The sequence below is a fragment of the Poromitra crassiceps genome (genome assembly GCF_964638095.1).
Source record: "Poromitra crassiceps genome assembly, chromosome: 11".
NCBI lineage: Eukaryota > Metazoa > Chordata > Actinopteri > Beryciformes > Melamphaidae > Poromitra > Poromitra crassiceps.
In genome coordinates this window covers 20,254,525-20,269,055 of record NC_139643.1, presented here as the reverse complement: position 1 = coordinate 20,269,055, position 14,531 = coordinate 20,254,525, and the positions used below count along the sequence as shown (strand labels likewise).

At 43.5% G+C, this 14,531-nt stretch overlaps 1 protein-coding gene across 2 annotated transcripts; it reads left to right on the top strand.

The window, feature by feature from the left end:
• The first annotated feature begins 842 nt into the window (after positions 1-842).
• On the top strand, positions 843-14,026 carry slc39a7 (solute carrier family 39 member 7). 2 transcript variants are annotated; one of them, XM_083646747.1, is made up of 8 exons: positions 843-975; positions 3,501-3,964; positions 4,930-5,098; positions 7,461-7,535; positions 8,301-8,435; positions 9,541-9,654; positions 10,758-10,954; positions 12,086-14,026. In XM_083646747.1, the coding sequence occupies exons 2-8, from the start codon at positions 3,509-3,511 to the stop codon at positions 12,338-12,340; spliced, it is 1,401 nt and encodes a 466-aa protein (XP_083502873.1). In that variant the 5' UTR covers positions 843-975; positions 3,501-3,508; the 3' UTR covers positions 12,341-14,026. The 2 variants fall into 2 exon arrangements, with proteins under 2 accessions (XP_083502873.1, XP_083502874.1); XM_083646748.1 differs by lacking the exon at positions 8,301-8,435.
• Positions 14,027-14,531: the final 505 nt, after the last annotated feature.

The following is a 14,531-nucleotide window of genomic DNA, read 5'->3' as shown; positions in this document are numbered from 1 at the left end:
GAAGTGGTCTCATGGCCGACCCCTCCCACCCCGGACACAAACACTTTGAAGACCAAAACCTCTCGCCACAAGAACAGCTTCTTCCCAACTGCCATCGGCCTCATCAACAAAGACCCGAAAGCCCACCTCTACCAAAATGTATCTTCTAAAGTTTAGATATCAGAATCACAAAACATGATTTATTTATGTATTTATTTATGTGTTTATTTATTTATTTATTTATTTATGTATGTATGTATGTATGTATGTATGTATGTATTTATTTATTTATTTATTTATGTATGTATGTATGTATTTATTTATGTATTTATTTATTTATTTATTTTAAATCAATTGTGAATCTGTCTCAGAAACTTATTACAAGGGTAAATATGAGCTATCATTTTAATCATTTTCTTTAGCTTTCAGTGAAATAATGAGAGTGAAGTAAGCTATCTGGTTTCAATTCTGATGATAATCTCTTCAGGAGAATCTTTTAAATGGAAGATAAGAAAACAAACACGTTGCATCTGACATCCTGCTTCTCTGCTTATCTTCAGGATGCTGCTGCCTGCCTGCCTAGTACAGGGAAGGATGATTCATTTCAACAGGACGGTACATCTCGCGATGTTTCTCTGAGACTTCCCTCGTATGTCTCCTTTCCATATATCACAATTCCTGAAAACATGTTTGCACGAGTCAATACGCTTACATACAGTTCATAAACACATTCAATCAACAATGAAGTGGACTCAAGTAAAAAACAAACGTCATCATCATTCTAACTAGAGACATAGAGGGAACGAGGAAGGAGGGACGTTTTGGTATGAAACGCGATCCCGCGAGATTTCAATCAGTTGACTGAACGCCACGTCTGAGAAATAATCCTTGCAGTAACGTTACACAGCGTTGGTTAAAAAACAAACACTTTTATACCTTGCACATAGTACATACTTAGTCAACGGTTCAGCAGACAGTCACTTTTGACGCAGTCCGGTGAGAACGACTTGTTTGTTTTTATTGTGTGCTTTGCTAGAAGTGATGTTGCTCTCCTGCTGCAGCAAGACATTAGCATGTTGGTTAGCTAACAACTAGCTAGCATGATTCCATATCAACATCAAAGCAGTTGTCAGTCACCGGGGCATTGTTTGTTGTCGTGCTTTGCTTGCTATGAGATTACGTGGACGCCTTCGAAAGACAAGCGATCATCTGTGCTTTACATCATCTAATTAGCTACAGCGAGGAGCCGCTAGCAAATGACACAAAGCTAAATCAACTAGTACTGTCTGCCTGGTAATCAACTAGTACTGTCTGCCTGGTTAGCTGCCTAGGGACGTTATGTTACAGTTATAACACTGTGTAGTGTTACACATCAGCAGGTAACTTAACGTAACGTTAGCTAACATTAACGTTACTCTCAAATAATACGCCAGCTAATTAAATGCCTTTGATCTGAAACTGCAGCCTTGTTGTTGCATAGTCACCCAAAGCCAGTGTATGCAGTCCTAATCAGGCGAATCAGGGGTGGGTAGAGTAGCCTACTAGGAGAAGAAGACAGATCTATAACGTTATCCAACTTGTAAAAGTACAATTACTCCCATACAAATAACCCAAGTAAAAGTGAAAATTACCATTTGAGAAACCTACCCAAATAAAAGTAAAGTAAAAAAAAAAAAGTACCTGATTAATAAAGTACTCAAAGTACATACAAATTTGGTGTGCCCGGCCAGTGCAAAATATAATTAGAGAGGAAGAGAGAGAGAGAGCAGCACATGTTGATAAAACCAAACAAATTTAGGATAGCCTATTACGTCTGAGATATGAACAATCTCCCACTTTATCTCCATCTCTTCCTCTCTAGTAGTCTCTACCCCTCTCTTCCTCGCCTATCATTCTCTTTCTCCAGTTCCCTATCTGTCCCAGAGTGGACACATGGAGTGAAGTAAACCCTAGATTACTGGCTCAACACTCAAGTAAAGTACAGTTAAATAAAATTAAAAAGGAACATGAAAAGGACTCGTTCAAAACATGTCTTACTTGTAATGATTATGCGTTACCAACTAGGAGCTAGCTTGTAGCTCTGTTCAGAAAGCCAATGCAGAAGTGTCTTACAGTAAACCTCCATTCTTTTTCGAAAAGGCCTGCAGGGGGCGACTCCACTGGCTGCAAAAAGAAGTCTGATTGTATGGAAGTCAATGGGAAAATGACCCTACTTCTCACTTGATTTATGGCCTCAGTAAACAATGCGTTTATGGTCTCAATCTCTAGTTTCAAGTCTTCTCCAATACATCCCGTCTCATTTCCAGTCAAATGGACAATAAAGGAGGCTCTGTTTTGGGGCGTGATCGACAGGTCGCCTGTCCTGTGATTGGTGCAGCTCGCTGATCACGGACCAATAGCAGCCGGTGTTAAATTTACGCCACTTCTAGTTCCAAATAACCAAGATGGAGACGGTGAAAATGCCTTCGAGGCTTCAAAGGTCCTAAATAGCCTTTTTCACTTCCCAACCAATTCACCCATTTTGTGTCTAAATAAAATTCAGGAAGTAACACAGGTACAAGCAGAACATTAATGAGGGTTTCCAACTTCCAATCCATTTTTTGATCCAGTGCTGGGGCCCTCGTTATTCCGCTTGCCGCCTGTGTTACTTCCTGCATTTTAGACACAAAGTGGGTGAATTGGGTGGGAAGTGAAAAAAGGCGAATTGCCTGGAAAAGTCCCGTTTTGAAGCAACCCGATGGCCAAACCTCACTGCATGTAAACTAGAGCCCGACCGATATATCGGTTCGCCGATATTATCGGCCGATATTGGCCGATTACCGATATATCGTATCGGCCGATATGGTGCGCCGATATTGCAGATTTTTTATAGACAGCATGTTGTGTATATTTGATATTTTTTCTTAACTATTTGTTCTATTGTGTTTTTGTATTTCTAGTTATTTATAATGATTAAATTCCCAGTTAAGTTTACTGTTTCATTGCATTGAGTTTATTAATAAGCTGTAAAATATCCTGCCTACATTACATATTTCAATTCATGTCAACTCATATCTTTGTCAAGTGTTTGATATTTGAGGGTTGCTGATGTGGTGCCTCCTCTGGTCGTTCGGGGCGCCTGTTCGGAGGGAGGGGAACTCGTTGGAATAGCGTGATCCTCCCACGTGCTATGTCCTACCGGTGAAGCTTCCCCTGTCAGGTGAAAAGAAGCGGCTGGCTAACTGCCCATGTCTCGGAGGAAGTTTTCGGCTCTCCCCAGATCGGCAGAGGGTGGAGCAGCAACCAGGATAAATAAATAAAAAATTAGCACTAATGGGGGATAAAAATTGGATAAAAAAAAATATATATCGGCCGATATATCGATATCGGTATTTTTTTACTCCCTAATATCGGTATCGGCATCGGCCTCAAAAATCCAGTATCGGTCGGGCACTAATGTAAACCCTGGCTTGCATCTTCAGCCAAACTGTGAGTTTGTGTTTTACCCGTCGTCTTCTTCTGCACTCTTCTCTTTGCTACAGGGGACAATATGGCCTCAGTACGTCTGCTAGCACTCACACTGGTCACATCCGCAGTACTGCTGCTAGCTTCCCAGTTAGCCGTAGCTCACAGCCATTCCCATGGCGACCATGGACACGGACACGCCCACGGTCACCACGGCCACTCCCACGGAGAAGGCGGTTGCCACGGCCACTCTCACGGCTCCCAGGTGAAGATGCACCATGGAGCGAGCAAGTGGAGCGCTGAGGCCAACCTCCCTCCACCCGAAGAGGAGCACCACGGACACGCCCACGATGATCACGGACACGCCCACGATGATCACGGACACGCCCACTCGCATGATCACGGACATGGACACGCCCATCAGGAGGACGTGGTTCATGTGCACAAGGAGGAGAGCGGTCACGAACACACGCACGGAGGGGAGAGGGTGAAGAGAGAGGTGGCGGGAGAGAAGAGGGACACGCTGGAGCTCTGGATGCAGGTCTGGTCCCCGTGAAGGAGGTGATGGGTGGAGAAGTGAGAATGGCAGTGGATGGATGAGGTGGCCACAGCCCACAAAGCACATCTCTTATACCGCACTGTGTGGGCTGTGGCAAAAAAATTTTTTAACTGGTGGTTGGTTGATTTCCCTGTACCCTAATTGATGTGAAATGTATGGTGTTGGTTGCCCATAACCTTTTCATATCTCTCGTTATCATTTAATTGTCTGGAAGTCACAAACTGCTAACACGCCAGCAAACATCTGTGCAAGAAAGGAGTCGTGTTGGCATTTTGAGGCTTCACGAGAAAGATGTTTTAATGATCGTGCTGTTTTTTCACAGCAACATTGATAGAGCTTATGTCTTCCAACACAAGTCTCTTAAGGTGTGTGTGTGTGTGTGTGTGTGTGTGTGTGTGTGTGTGTGTGTGTGTGTGCGCGTGCGTGCGTGTGTCCATGACATGTGTGCGTGTGTGTGTTTTATCACTTGAAATGCCACCCCCAAAACACATTGAAGAAGGATTGCAATCTGATTGGCCAAACCACCACCGGAGGTGGTCAGGGATGCATTGTGTAGTGTACACATTGAACACAAGTGTAAATGCAATGTGTCCTCTCAATCTGGATACAGCAACTTTATGCGGATTGAGAGGACAACCATTTCTGCCATCAGATTGCAATCAGATTGCAGAAAATGCATGTTAACGCCAGGTGTAAATGGAATCAGGCTGAAGTGATAAAATACAATCTGATTGCAAACTGATGGCAGAAAACGCATGTTAACGCCAGGTGTAAATGGCCTCTGTGTCTGCCGCCCTGGTATCTGTCAGCCTTTTCACTCTCCATGAGTTTGCATGGCTGCCAGCTGAATGATTCTCTGATGATCTCGTGGTCTGTGACCATCTCTGCTTCCAGGAGGCGTGAACCGATGAACACTAAATCTGAGTTGCTTCCCTCCCTCTCTCCAGGCCATCGGAGCCACCCTGCTGATCAGCGCCGCCCCCTTCCTCATCCTGTTTCTGATCCCGGTCCAGTCCAACTCCGACCAGCACCAGAACCTGCTCAAGGTGCTGCTCAGCTTCGCCTCCGGGGGGCTTCTGGGCGACGCCTTCCTCCACCTCATACCGCACGCTCTGGGTAGATGGTTGATTCATTTGAGTCTCTTTTTACGCACTCTGGGTCGGTTTCCTCTTCTCTCTTGTCTCAGCCGCTGTATTTGTTATAGGGCTGGGCAATGAACCCAAAATGTATCAAAACCAAATTTTAGAACCTATAACTGACTGAATCTTGCTCATGTCAGTTAATTCGTTAATTCATGTTAATTCAATACTTTCGGCAATGCATGCATTCAGGAACTGTCCCCTTTAAAAAAAAATACTGTAGTGTTCAGTCACGCGTCTCCGCCCTGTCCAACTAACGTTAGTCTGCGTTCAACTGTTAGTCTGCGTTCAACTAACGTTAGTCTGCGTTCAAGCGTTGATTCAAAACCAAGCTGTCAGCAGGGATGATGACACGAGCGAAAACAGACAAACACTACAGTACAGACCTTGTCAGAGAACTATGAGTACAGCGTAAAAAAAGTATATAAAATAAATTAGCGTTCATTAATGGCAATTGAGGTATAGGTTGAAATAATTGTGATCGTGATTTGAAGTCATATTGCCCAACCCTAAAAATGTTGCCATTTATTTAGAATGGGCTAAATGTAGACAAAAGCCTTTACCTGTCACCTGAATGAAACATATTTCACTTGCTTTGCACTGTTTTATATAGACTGTCCCTCACATTATTGTGATTAATGTCCCTCACATAGGGCTTTCACACCGGCAGGGCTCCGTGCCGGTTCCGGTTCCAGAACCCTAATCTGAACTGGCCGGCGCGTTCAGACCGAAAAAATAATTGGTTCGGAACCTGAAAAGTTGGTTCTCAGCGGAACCAAAAAATAGTTGGTTTTCCTTGGGAACCGTGACATCATCAGTGGGCGTGTCTCATTCTAGGCTGTGAAAACGAGCAGGAAGGAGAAGAAGGCGGTGACAACACAGAGAAAAATAATTTGCAGTGGTCTCCTGAGGAAACCAAATGTTTACTGGCGATTTGGGCATCTACCGAATCTCAAGAAAAGCTAGAAAGCAGTACAAGAAAGAGCAAATCATATGCCGAACTTGCAGAAGAGAGGGCCAAGGCTGGGTTCACTCGAACGCCAGACCAAATAATTAATAAACTTAAAAAAATAAAAATTAACTGAAGAAGGACTACCGAATAATGTCCTCCCACTTTGGTTCCGCTTAAACTGGTGTGAACATGGGCTGGTTCGCCAGAAAGCACCAAGGTTCTGAGAATCCAGAACGGAGCCAGAGCCAGAACCAGAACCGTGTCTGTCTGAAAGCGCTAACAGTGATTGATGCTGCCCCAGGCAAGATTCATGTCAAAATTATTATCAGTCACAACCACAGATTAAAGCTCCTACAGAGAAAAGTGCCCCCCCCCTAATTAAAAGACTGTCAATCCACCCTTTTCCCCCCCAATTAATTCCTGGCGTCGGCTATAATGGCTGAAAATCGTCTCCATTTCAGGACACATTGAACCAAAGCAAAGCGTTTTCCTAAACAGCAGCACTTTGTTCAGGGACTCACCAACACTCACCAAAAACTTGCTGAAAATGTTCAAAAAGTACCGAGAGACTCACTGAAATATATTGAAAACTCAGACCCCAAAAAGGATTGATACACTCGCTGAAATCATTTCTCCAACGCTGCACGTTTGCATCTGGGAGACTGTTGTCAACTTTGGTTGATGATGGACAGTATTTACCATGTTTTTCAAAGCACTGTAATCACGGCACCACGGTTTTAATGATAATGAACATTTGAAACGGTACGGTTATCGTAAGGAAGGAATTTTAGCACGGTTATCATTCAAACCGGTTATCGTTACATCCCTACGAGCTATGTACAGTACGATGACAGAAACTCATGCTTATGTACATAGACAGTTTAGACACACCTTGTAGCAGTGAGGTGATTCATGCATGGCAATAGGTAATAAACTCATTTACATGCACTCCAGTAGGGCTGAAACAATTAGTTGTTTAATCGTTTAATTGAGCGTCGCAACTAATGGATTATAGTTTTGATAATCTTACTCTTAATCAAGTAAAACGATGAACAATTTGCTGGTTATTACGGCTTCAAAAATGCTTAAATGTGCTGCTTTTCTCTATCAAGAAAAGCTTTTCTGCGGTCATTTTGGGCTCTGGTAACTTGTGATAACTTGTCATTATTTTTTTAACCTTTTATAGACAAAATGATTAATCGGAAAAAAAAACAATACATTAATTGATCATGAAAACAATCGTTATTTGCGGCCTTACACTCTAGAATGATTTTGATCACGCACAGAAACATGCACAAACAAACTATTTTCAGATATTTGCTTTGTCTTTTCGACTCGATGTTGATCTCAGTTTCCTGCTGTGCTGTGTTTGTGTTTGTGTTCACAGCGCCTCACTCTCACCATGGAGACGAAGATCACGGCCACTCACACGCCAGTGAAGAGTCACATGGCCACTCGCACGGTACGGACTCATTGGACCGCAGGAGAGGCGCGCCGCCCTCGCATTACCAAACACGAAAGAATCATCTTGCTTGTCTTTCATCAAGTCGTTTCACTCGATGCTGTGTATTTGTTTCAGCAGTCCAGACTGAACGGATGTTTTGTTGTTTGTTTGGAATAAACCGAAGAAGAAGAAGAAGATCTGGGTAGTTAGATGAGCAACGATAGCCACCATGTCTGGACAGACAGAGGAAAGAGCGCCACCTACAGAAACTCAAACATATCGCCTTTTCAACTAGGGCTGGGCAATATAATCGATACGGCAATATATCGCGATATTTTATTTGCCGATACTGTATCGATACTTGGACGCCAAGTATCGTGATATTATTATTATAATTTATTTTTTTTGCAGGCCATGCCATGCCAGGCCTCTGCATCTGGTGATTCCCACCCCTAATCGATACTGTATCGATATTTCCCATATCGATGCGTTCAGTAACACTCAACACTCAGTAGTTTTGACTAAATTTGTCCACTAACTTATCAGTATAAAGTGATGTACATATTATTACACTACCTGGGTGGTACACAGTGTGTTGTATCTTTAGCTCTATTATTTAATTTTGAGTAAATTATGTAGAATATCGCAATATGTATCGCATCGCAATATATCGTGATACAATCGTATCGTGACCCAAGTATCGTGATACGTATCGTATCGTGAGATCCTTGCCAATACCCAGCCTTATTTTCAACCAGCATTCCCTCTCCTCCCTCTCCACAGGAGCTGACCATGGCCACATGATGTCGGTCGGCCTGTGGGTTCTCGGTGGGATTGTGGCGTTCCTGGTCGTAGAGAAATTTGTGCGTCTGCTGAAGGGAGGACACGCCCACGGGCATTCCCACGCCCACTCACACGGTACGCTAGCAAATAGAGACACTGTGGAGCGCGTCATCATTCAGAAACCACGCCGACATGGGGGGAAACAAAGACTCCCCCCCCCCCCCCCCCCAATCCTGACGTTCTCCTATGTCGCGTGCATGGTCGCGTGTTGCACACAAAGATCATATATACGGAAGATGAACACTCCAACAACTTACATTCATTTTTGAATGTGAAAATGTGAATTTAGCTGTCAAGGAAGTAAGTTGGAGTGTTCATCTTCCATATATATGATCTTTGTGTGCAACTACGTGACAAACTGTAGGAGAACGCCAGCGCGTCTGATGCCATCTGTCTGACGTTACACCAGCGTTATTTTCATTCATTTAAACATGCCTAAAAGCTCATGTCATAGTATTTCACTTCAGGCCACTGTGTGGGATCGTTTATCCAGCGTTGTTTGGGCAATGAAAAGGGACACTGCCCCAGGCCAACTGAGTTCATTTTCTCGATGTACCTTTCCCTCTCCGTTGGAGGAAGTGTACTGAAATAATCTTTTGACATTATCTAAAAAGAAAACTGTCCGAATCCCTGTAAAACCCCGCAAAACTATTTATATCTGATCCAAACTATTTATATCTGATCTGTGTCTCTTTTTAAGAATGGACATGCATGTGGGTTAAATGTGAACAACTGGAAGTACTGGAATACGACATAAGAAAATAAAACTAACTCTACTGTCGGTCCCATTCACATCTTTTGGTGAAACTACACAATTTTCCAGATTTTTCTGCCTTCCTTTCCAACTCTACCATGACTAAAAATCAATATCTAGTTCCTCCGTTCGCCCCGGTTAGCCGCGGTTTGTTTTGCCAGCTGCAGTCTTCAGGCAGTGCTTCCTTGTATTTTCCCCCGTCTTGGGTGTGGCTTCTGAATGATGACGTGTTTTGCAGTGTCTCTATACGCAACTCTCTCAGCTGTTCACTTCTTGTTCTTGTGTGTATCTGTGTGAGCTCTCCATGGAGGCCACGTGACGTCATTGAGTCATAGTCCATAGAGTCAGCAACTGATGTCAGAGAATTAAAGATCATTTGGGTTTGACTGTGAATTATTACCTAAAATACTCTCATCTCATTCTCAGCTGCTCCCAAGGAAAAGCAGAGCGATGGAGAGGAAGAAAAGGAGGAGGAGGAGAAGAAGAAAGGGGAGAAAGAAAGCAAAGACGACAAGGTGCCGCAGAAAGAGAAGAGCACAGGTGATGATTTTACCGCCGTCCTCTGGTTCTACATAAGTCAACGGCTCCCTAAGCTCCAAAAACAGTAGCGTGTATTCACCTTGTGTAGCCCCGCCCACTTGACCCGTTTGTGTTACGACTTCCTGTTCAAACGCCGGCTGTTTTACCTGCTCAAACAAACCAGAGATCGTCTCTGGTCAAAGCTGGCCAATCAGTTTGCTCACATTCTTTTGTGTGTGCAAATATTCATTTAATTGTTCAACAATGTTTGTTCATTCAAAGGCCAAATGTGTGGTGGGGTGTCCCATGAAGGTCTAAATCACACATGGGCAAAATACGGCCCCCTGTGTGGCCCGCGATGGAATTGCAATTGTTTTTTTGTTTTTTTTTGTTTTTTTGCAGTGCACCTGAACGCAACATGCAAGATACCCGCTGAATAAGTGTCCAAATGTTCATGTCATTCTGGCCAATACTCCACTTCTGTTATAACATTTCAGTCTGGAATATGGAATATCTTTCAATAATCTTCACGGCTAAAAGGCTAAAGGTAATCTCATGTGGGCCCTGGGCCCTGGGGCCGCATTTTGCCAATGCGTGTTCTCGAGTCTAGAGCACACATGGACAAAATGCGACCCAGGGCCGGATTCAAAGAAAAACAAAACGACCCCCAAAAACTCAGAAGAGCAGAATTATGTTAATAAATCTCATCTGCTACAGCCATTGGATTTGTATCACTATTATATCAGGAGATTAACAAGAAATTGCCAATCACAACGGGAGAGAGGGTTAAAAATAGGGAAAATCAGGAGTGTTGGCAGGTATAATCTCCAATGTGTGGCCCTTTGCTTACTCGATATAAGTCAGTATGGCCCTCAGGAATTTATTTTACCCACCCCTGGTCTAAATGCTCTATCAGAGGCTTTTCCTCCCTGAAAAGAATACAAATCTGGGCAGAAATACTGAAAAAAACGCTCTTATTTCTGTCATAGAAATGGTGAAATTGAAAGCTACTAGATGTTGGCATAAAATATCCTACAATGTTGGTATCGGCCTTCAAAAGCCAATCGTTGCAGAACGCATAACTCCTCTCTGTCCTCCCCGTCCCGTCCTCTCACTAAACGCAGACATCAAGGTGTCGGGGTATTTGAACCTGGCAGCTGACTTCACGCACAATTTCACCGACGGCCTGGCTATCGGAGCGTCGTTCCTGGTCAGTCCAACAGTGGGCGCCGTCACCACCGTCACCATCCTGCTACACGAGGTGCCGCACGAGATCGGAGACTTCGCCATCCTTGTTCAGTCCGGCTGCACCAAGAGGAAGGTATATGGTCTTTCTAAGAGTTCATGTTAACACAATCTGGGAGCCTGCAGAGTCTTCCTGTACAGAGCGCCTCTCCTGCCACCGTCACTTTCTTTTCCGCGTCCGTGCTCCACTGTTTACAGACAGGAATAGCAACTTGCGCCGCAACTTTCCAGTAATTTTCCACTGTTGTTGTAAGACGAGTTGACTTCTTCTATGAAGAATCTGATGAAGGACCGAAACGTTATTCTTTCTGTTAATAAGCCTTTTTTGCAAGTGGAGACAGTGTGCGGGAGTTCTGTTTTCTTTACAAAAATTGATATTGACACAAAATGTTTAAATTCATTGATTTTTAGTCATGGCAGAGTTGGAAAGGAAGGCTGGAAAATTGCATAGTTTCACCAAAAGATGTGAATGGGAGTAGAGTTAGTTTTATTTTCATATGTCGTATTCCAGTTCAATCATGAGAGGCCAGTTGGTAGGATTTAACAAACTTTATTTAGCAATCGGCATGCATGGCAAATACTTTGGCGCTTGACTCCATTGGCCAGTGGCGCTGCTCTTGAGGCAAGAGGAGGGCACCTGCATAGGCTAGGAGATCCCCCCCCCCCGTGGGGGATCAGGAGTCAAGACTCGTTGGTGGCGGACTGGGGAGGTGGGTGGGGCAAAACAATGCTTCGGAGGACGGCTTCAAGGGAGATGGACTGCCGTGAACTAGCTGCTGCTATGATCGGCCAGAGAGAGAGAGGTGACGTAGAACCCTTGCTATATATATGAGGATTAACTGACGTCATGTTTGACGTCATAGCAGACGTCATACTAGGACTTTTGACTGACCACGTTATGCTAGAACTTGACTGTCGTCAGGGGATGATCGGATTATGCATGAGTGGCCTTCTTCTTGAAATATGGTCTGGAGACCTCACTACTTCCAGTTGTTTACATTTAACCCACATGCATGCCCATTCTTAAAAAGAGACACATGGTGGATATCAAGAACACCACCCAAAATCTTTAAATCAATAAATTAACATCTGGAGATTTTTCCTTTTATTATTATTATTATTATTGTTATTGTTATTATTGTTATTTTTATTATTATTATTATTCTGATCCCCAATAACTGCTCTTCCTCTTCCTGTTTTGCATCAGGCCATGTGTTTACAGCTGCTGACCGCCGTGGGAGCTCTGGCCGGCACAGCCTGCTCCCTATTGGCCGAAGGCGTGGGCGCCGCGGCGACCGCCTGGATCCTGCCGTTCACAGCCGGCGGATTTGTTTACATCGCCACGGTGACCGTGCTTCCTGAGCTGCTGGTGGGGCGCTCCAGCTTCGGCCAATCGCTGATGGAGATTCTGGCCATGCTGTTCGGCGTCGGCATGATGGTGCTGATCGCCGAGTACGAGTGAGATCCGGGGAGCAGGGGGAGAAACTGATGAAAGAGTGAGCGAGGAAGGGAGGGACTTGGAGAGAGAGAGACAGACAGACAGACAGAGGAAAGGGTACAAAAACAAGAGGAGGGAGGAATGAAAAGTCGAGTCTGAGTTCAGGTGGATGTTCATGTCGGGGGTGTGATTTCATTTTTTTTAATTGGGATTTCAGTTTTATTTTGGGACACCCATTGATTGTGAATGGGAGATTACTGTTTTATTTTTTATTTTTTCCCCCCAGCCCCTCATCACATCCCTGATTTGTGTTGAGAGGCAAAGAACAGTGTCAGCTTTTCAAACGCACTTGGTAGTTCAACGAGAGGCTGAGAGGAGGGGAGGGGCCATAATGTTCCACTGACGGCCGACATCAGGATGACGTTCTTAGATTTTTTTTAGTTTTTTTTAAATACGGTTGCAGAATGATGATCGGTTACCTGGAAAGTATAGAGTAGACAAACTGTCCAGTTACCAGACACATTTCCTAGCATTTGGCTAGTGGCTGGTCATTTCCTACCCTTGCTTTTGCCTGTTTTGTTTGTTTGTTGTTCCAATTGTTCTATTTGCATTGCACCAGCCATTGCAATCGGTCAACACAGAAATAGTGAAATAGGTGAAAAGCCCAAACTTTGGTCAGGCAAGAAAGGCATTTGGCTGTAACTAATTCTTATTGGCTAGATTGTGCCTCAACAGGTGTTGTTCATTCACATTCCCACTGGGACTGATCCAGCCAGAAGAGGTCAGTGTGTCGGTCAGTTATCCATCTTGAATTTATGTTTTCTCACAACAGACTGTGACTTTGGAATGATAAGCTTCCGTTTCAATTCAGAGGAGTCCAGACATATCGAGCGTTGAAAGTTTCATATTCCACAGAATAAAATGGACAATATTTGGCATGTGCATTTTGTTCCCACTCCTACAGATGTGCTCAAAATAATATGCTCATGCACAAATCATTAAAATTGTATTGTTTATGAAAGGCAGAGGTTACAATAAATCATTACTATTGTTTTGAACGCATCACTGTGCAAATCCACACTGATCCTTTTTCTACACGTGAAGGATGATGAAGACCGACGAAGAAGTTTCCCGCTGTGATGAGTATCGCCGGTAAAGGTTCACATAAGTCATGCACACACTTTCCTCACACATGGTTCTGAGTAAGAGACGTTCCCTTGACCTGTGATATGGCATGCTGTGCTGTGATAGTATGTTCATCTGTCAATGGCTCATAGGGCAGACATCTTTGAGGAAAAAAAGGACCAAAAATATGTTACATTGTTACTCGGCTTTTGTAATGGAAATGGGCATGTTTTGAATGTACCGTATGTATTTGAAATTCCCTCTGAATTCTGCTGCAGTTACAGACCAAACCACTAGAGGGAACTAGATTTTTGTGGTGGAGCAGTTGGACTTTGTCATATTGAGCCTTTTTTTCATACTCTTGTAGTTTTGTAGCTGAACTGCACAGGTCTGGAAAAATAATTTGATCATTTCTAGGTCCAACAAACTAAAAACAACTACAAAAGTATGGGGGCGAAGCTCAATATGACAACATACTTGTCATGGAGAATAATCTTCAGCTATGCAGTGATATTGTCTAATTGAGTCATATTGCCCAGCCACTATCTATATCAGCTTTCACTGAACACCATCCAACATGTTCTAAATCAGTCAAGAAATAAAAGTTTGTAACAAAAATAAACTCTTGCATTTTGAATTGGAAAATATGTAGGACCTTTGAATCATAAACAATGCAATTGTGGGTGAATATTCAGAAGCAATGTTACGATGAAACCCAAGCTTGGTCATTGTTTTTTGTGTTAATGATTTACTGATGAGATGTGCTTGGAATGGTATTTAAATAAGAATGTTTTCCAACCATTTCATAAGTGAGACTTCCACAACACGTTTTTGCTGTTCCTTCTGGTCCCGAACACATTTGGTTTCCACGTTTTATCGCAGACGAGTCAAACCGTCCTGACAAAACCAATCGCAGTGCTTATAATCGCTCTATAGATGTGGAGGGTTCCTATTAGGAGAGTCAGTTTACTCATCGGCTCCGGAAAGTAGGCCTATACCTACATAGGCTACTTGAATGTAGAAACCCTTAAAGCAGGGGTTCCCAACCTTTTTTTGGCTTGTGACCCCACTTTGACGTCACAAAAATCTC

Bases quoted from the DNA above. Each gene is read 5' to 3' on its own strand.
- slc39a7 (XM_083646747.1), top strand. From the start codon at position 3,509: ATGGCCTCAGTACGTCTGCTAGCACTCACACTGGTCACATCCGCAGTA. The intron at 8,436-9,540 runs GTACGCTAGCAA...TCTCATTCTCAG, and splicing joins TTCCCACGCCCACTCACACG to CTGCTCCCAAGGAAAAGCAG. The intron at 9,655-10,757 runs GTGATGATTTTA...CACTAAACGCAG, and splicing joins GCAGAAAGAGAAGAGCACAG to ACATCAAGGTGTCGGGGTAT.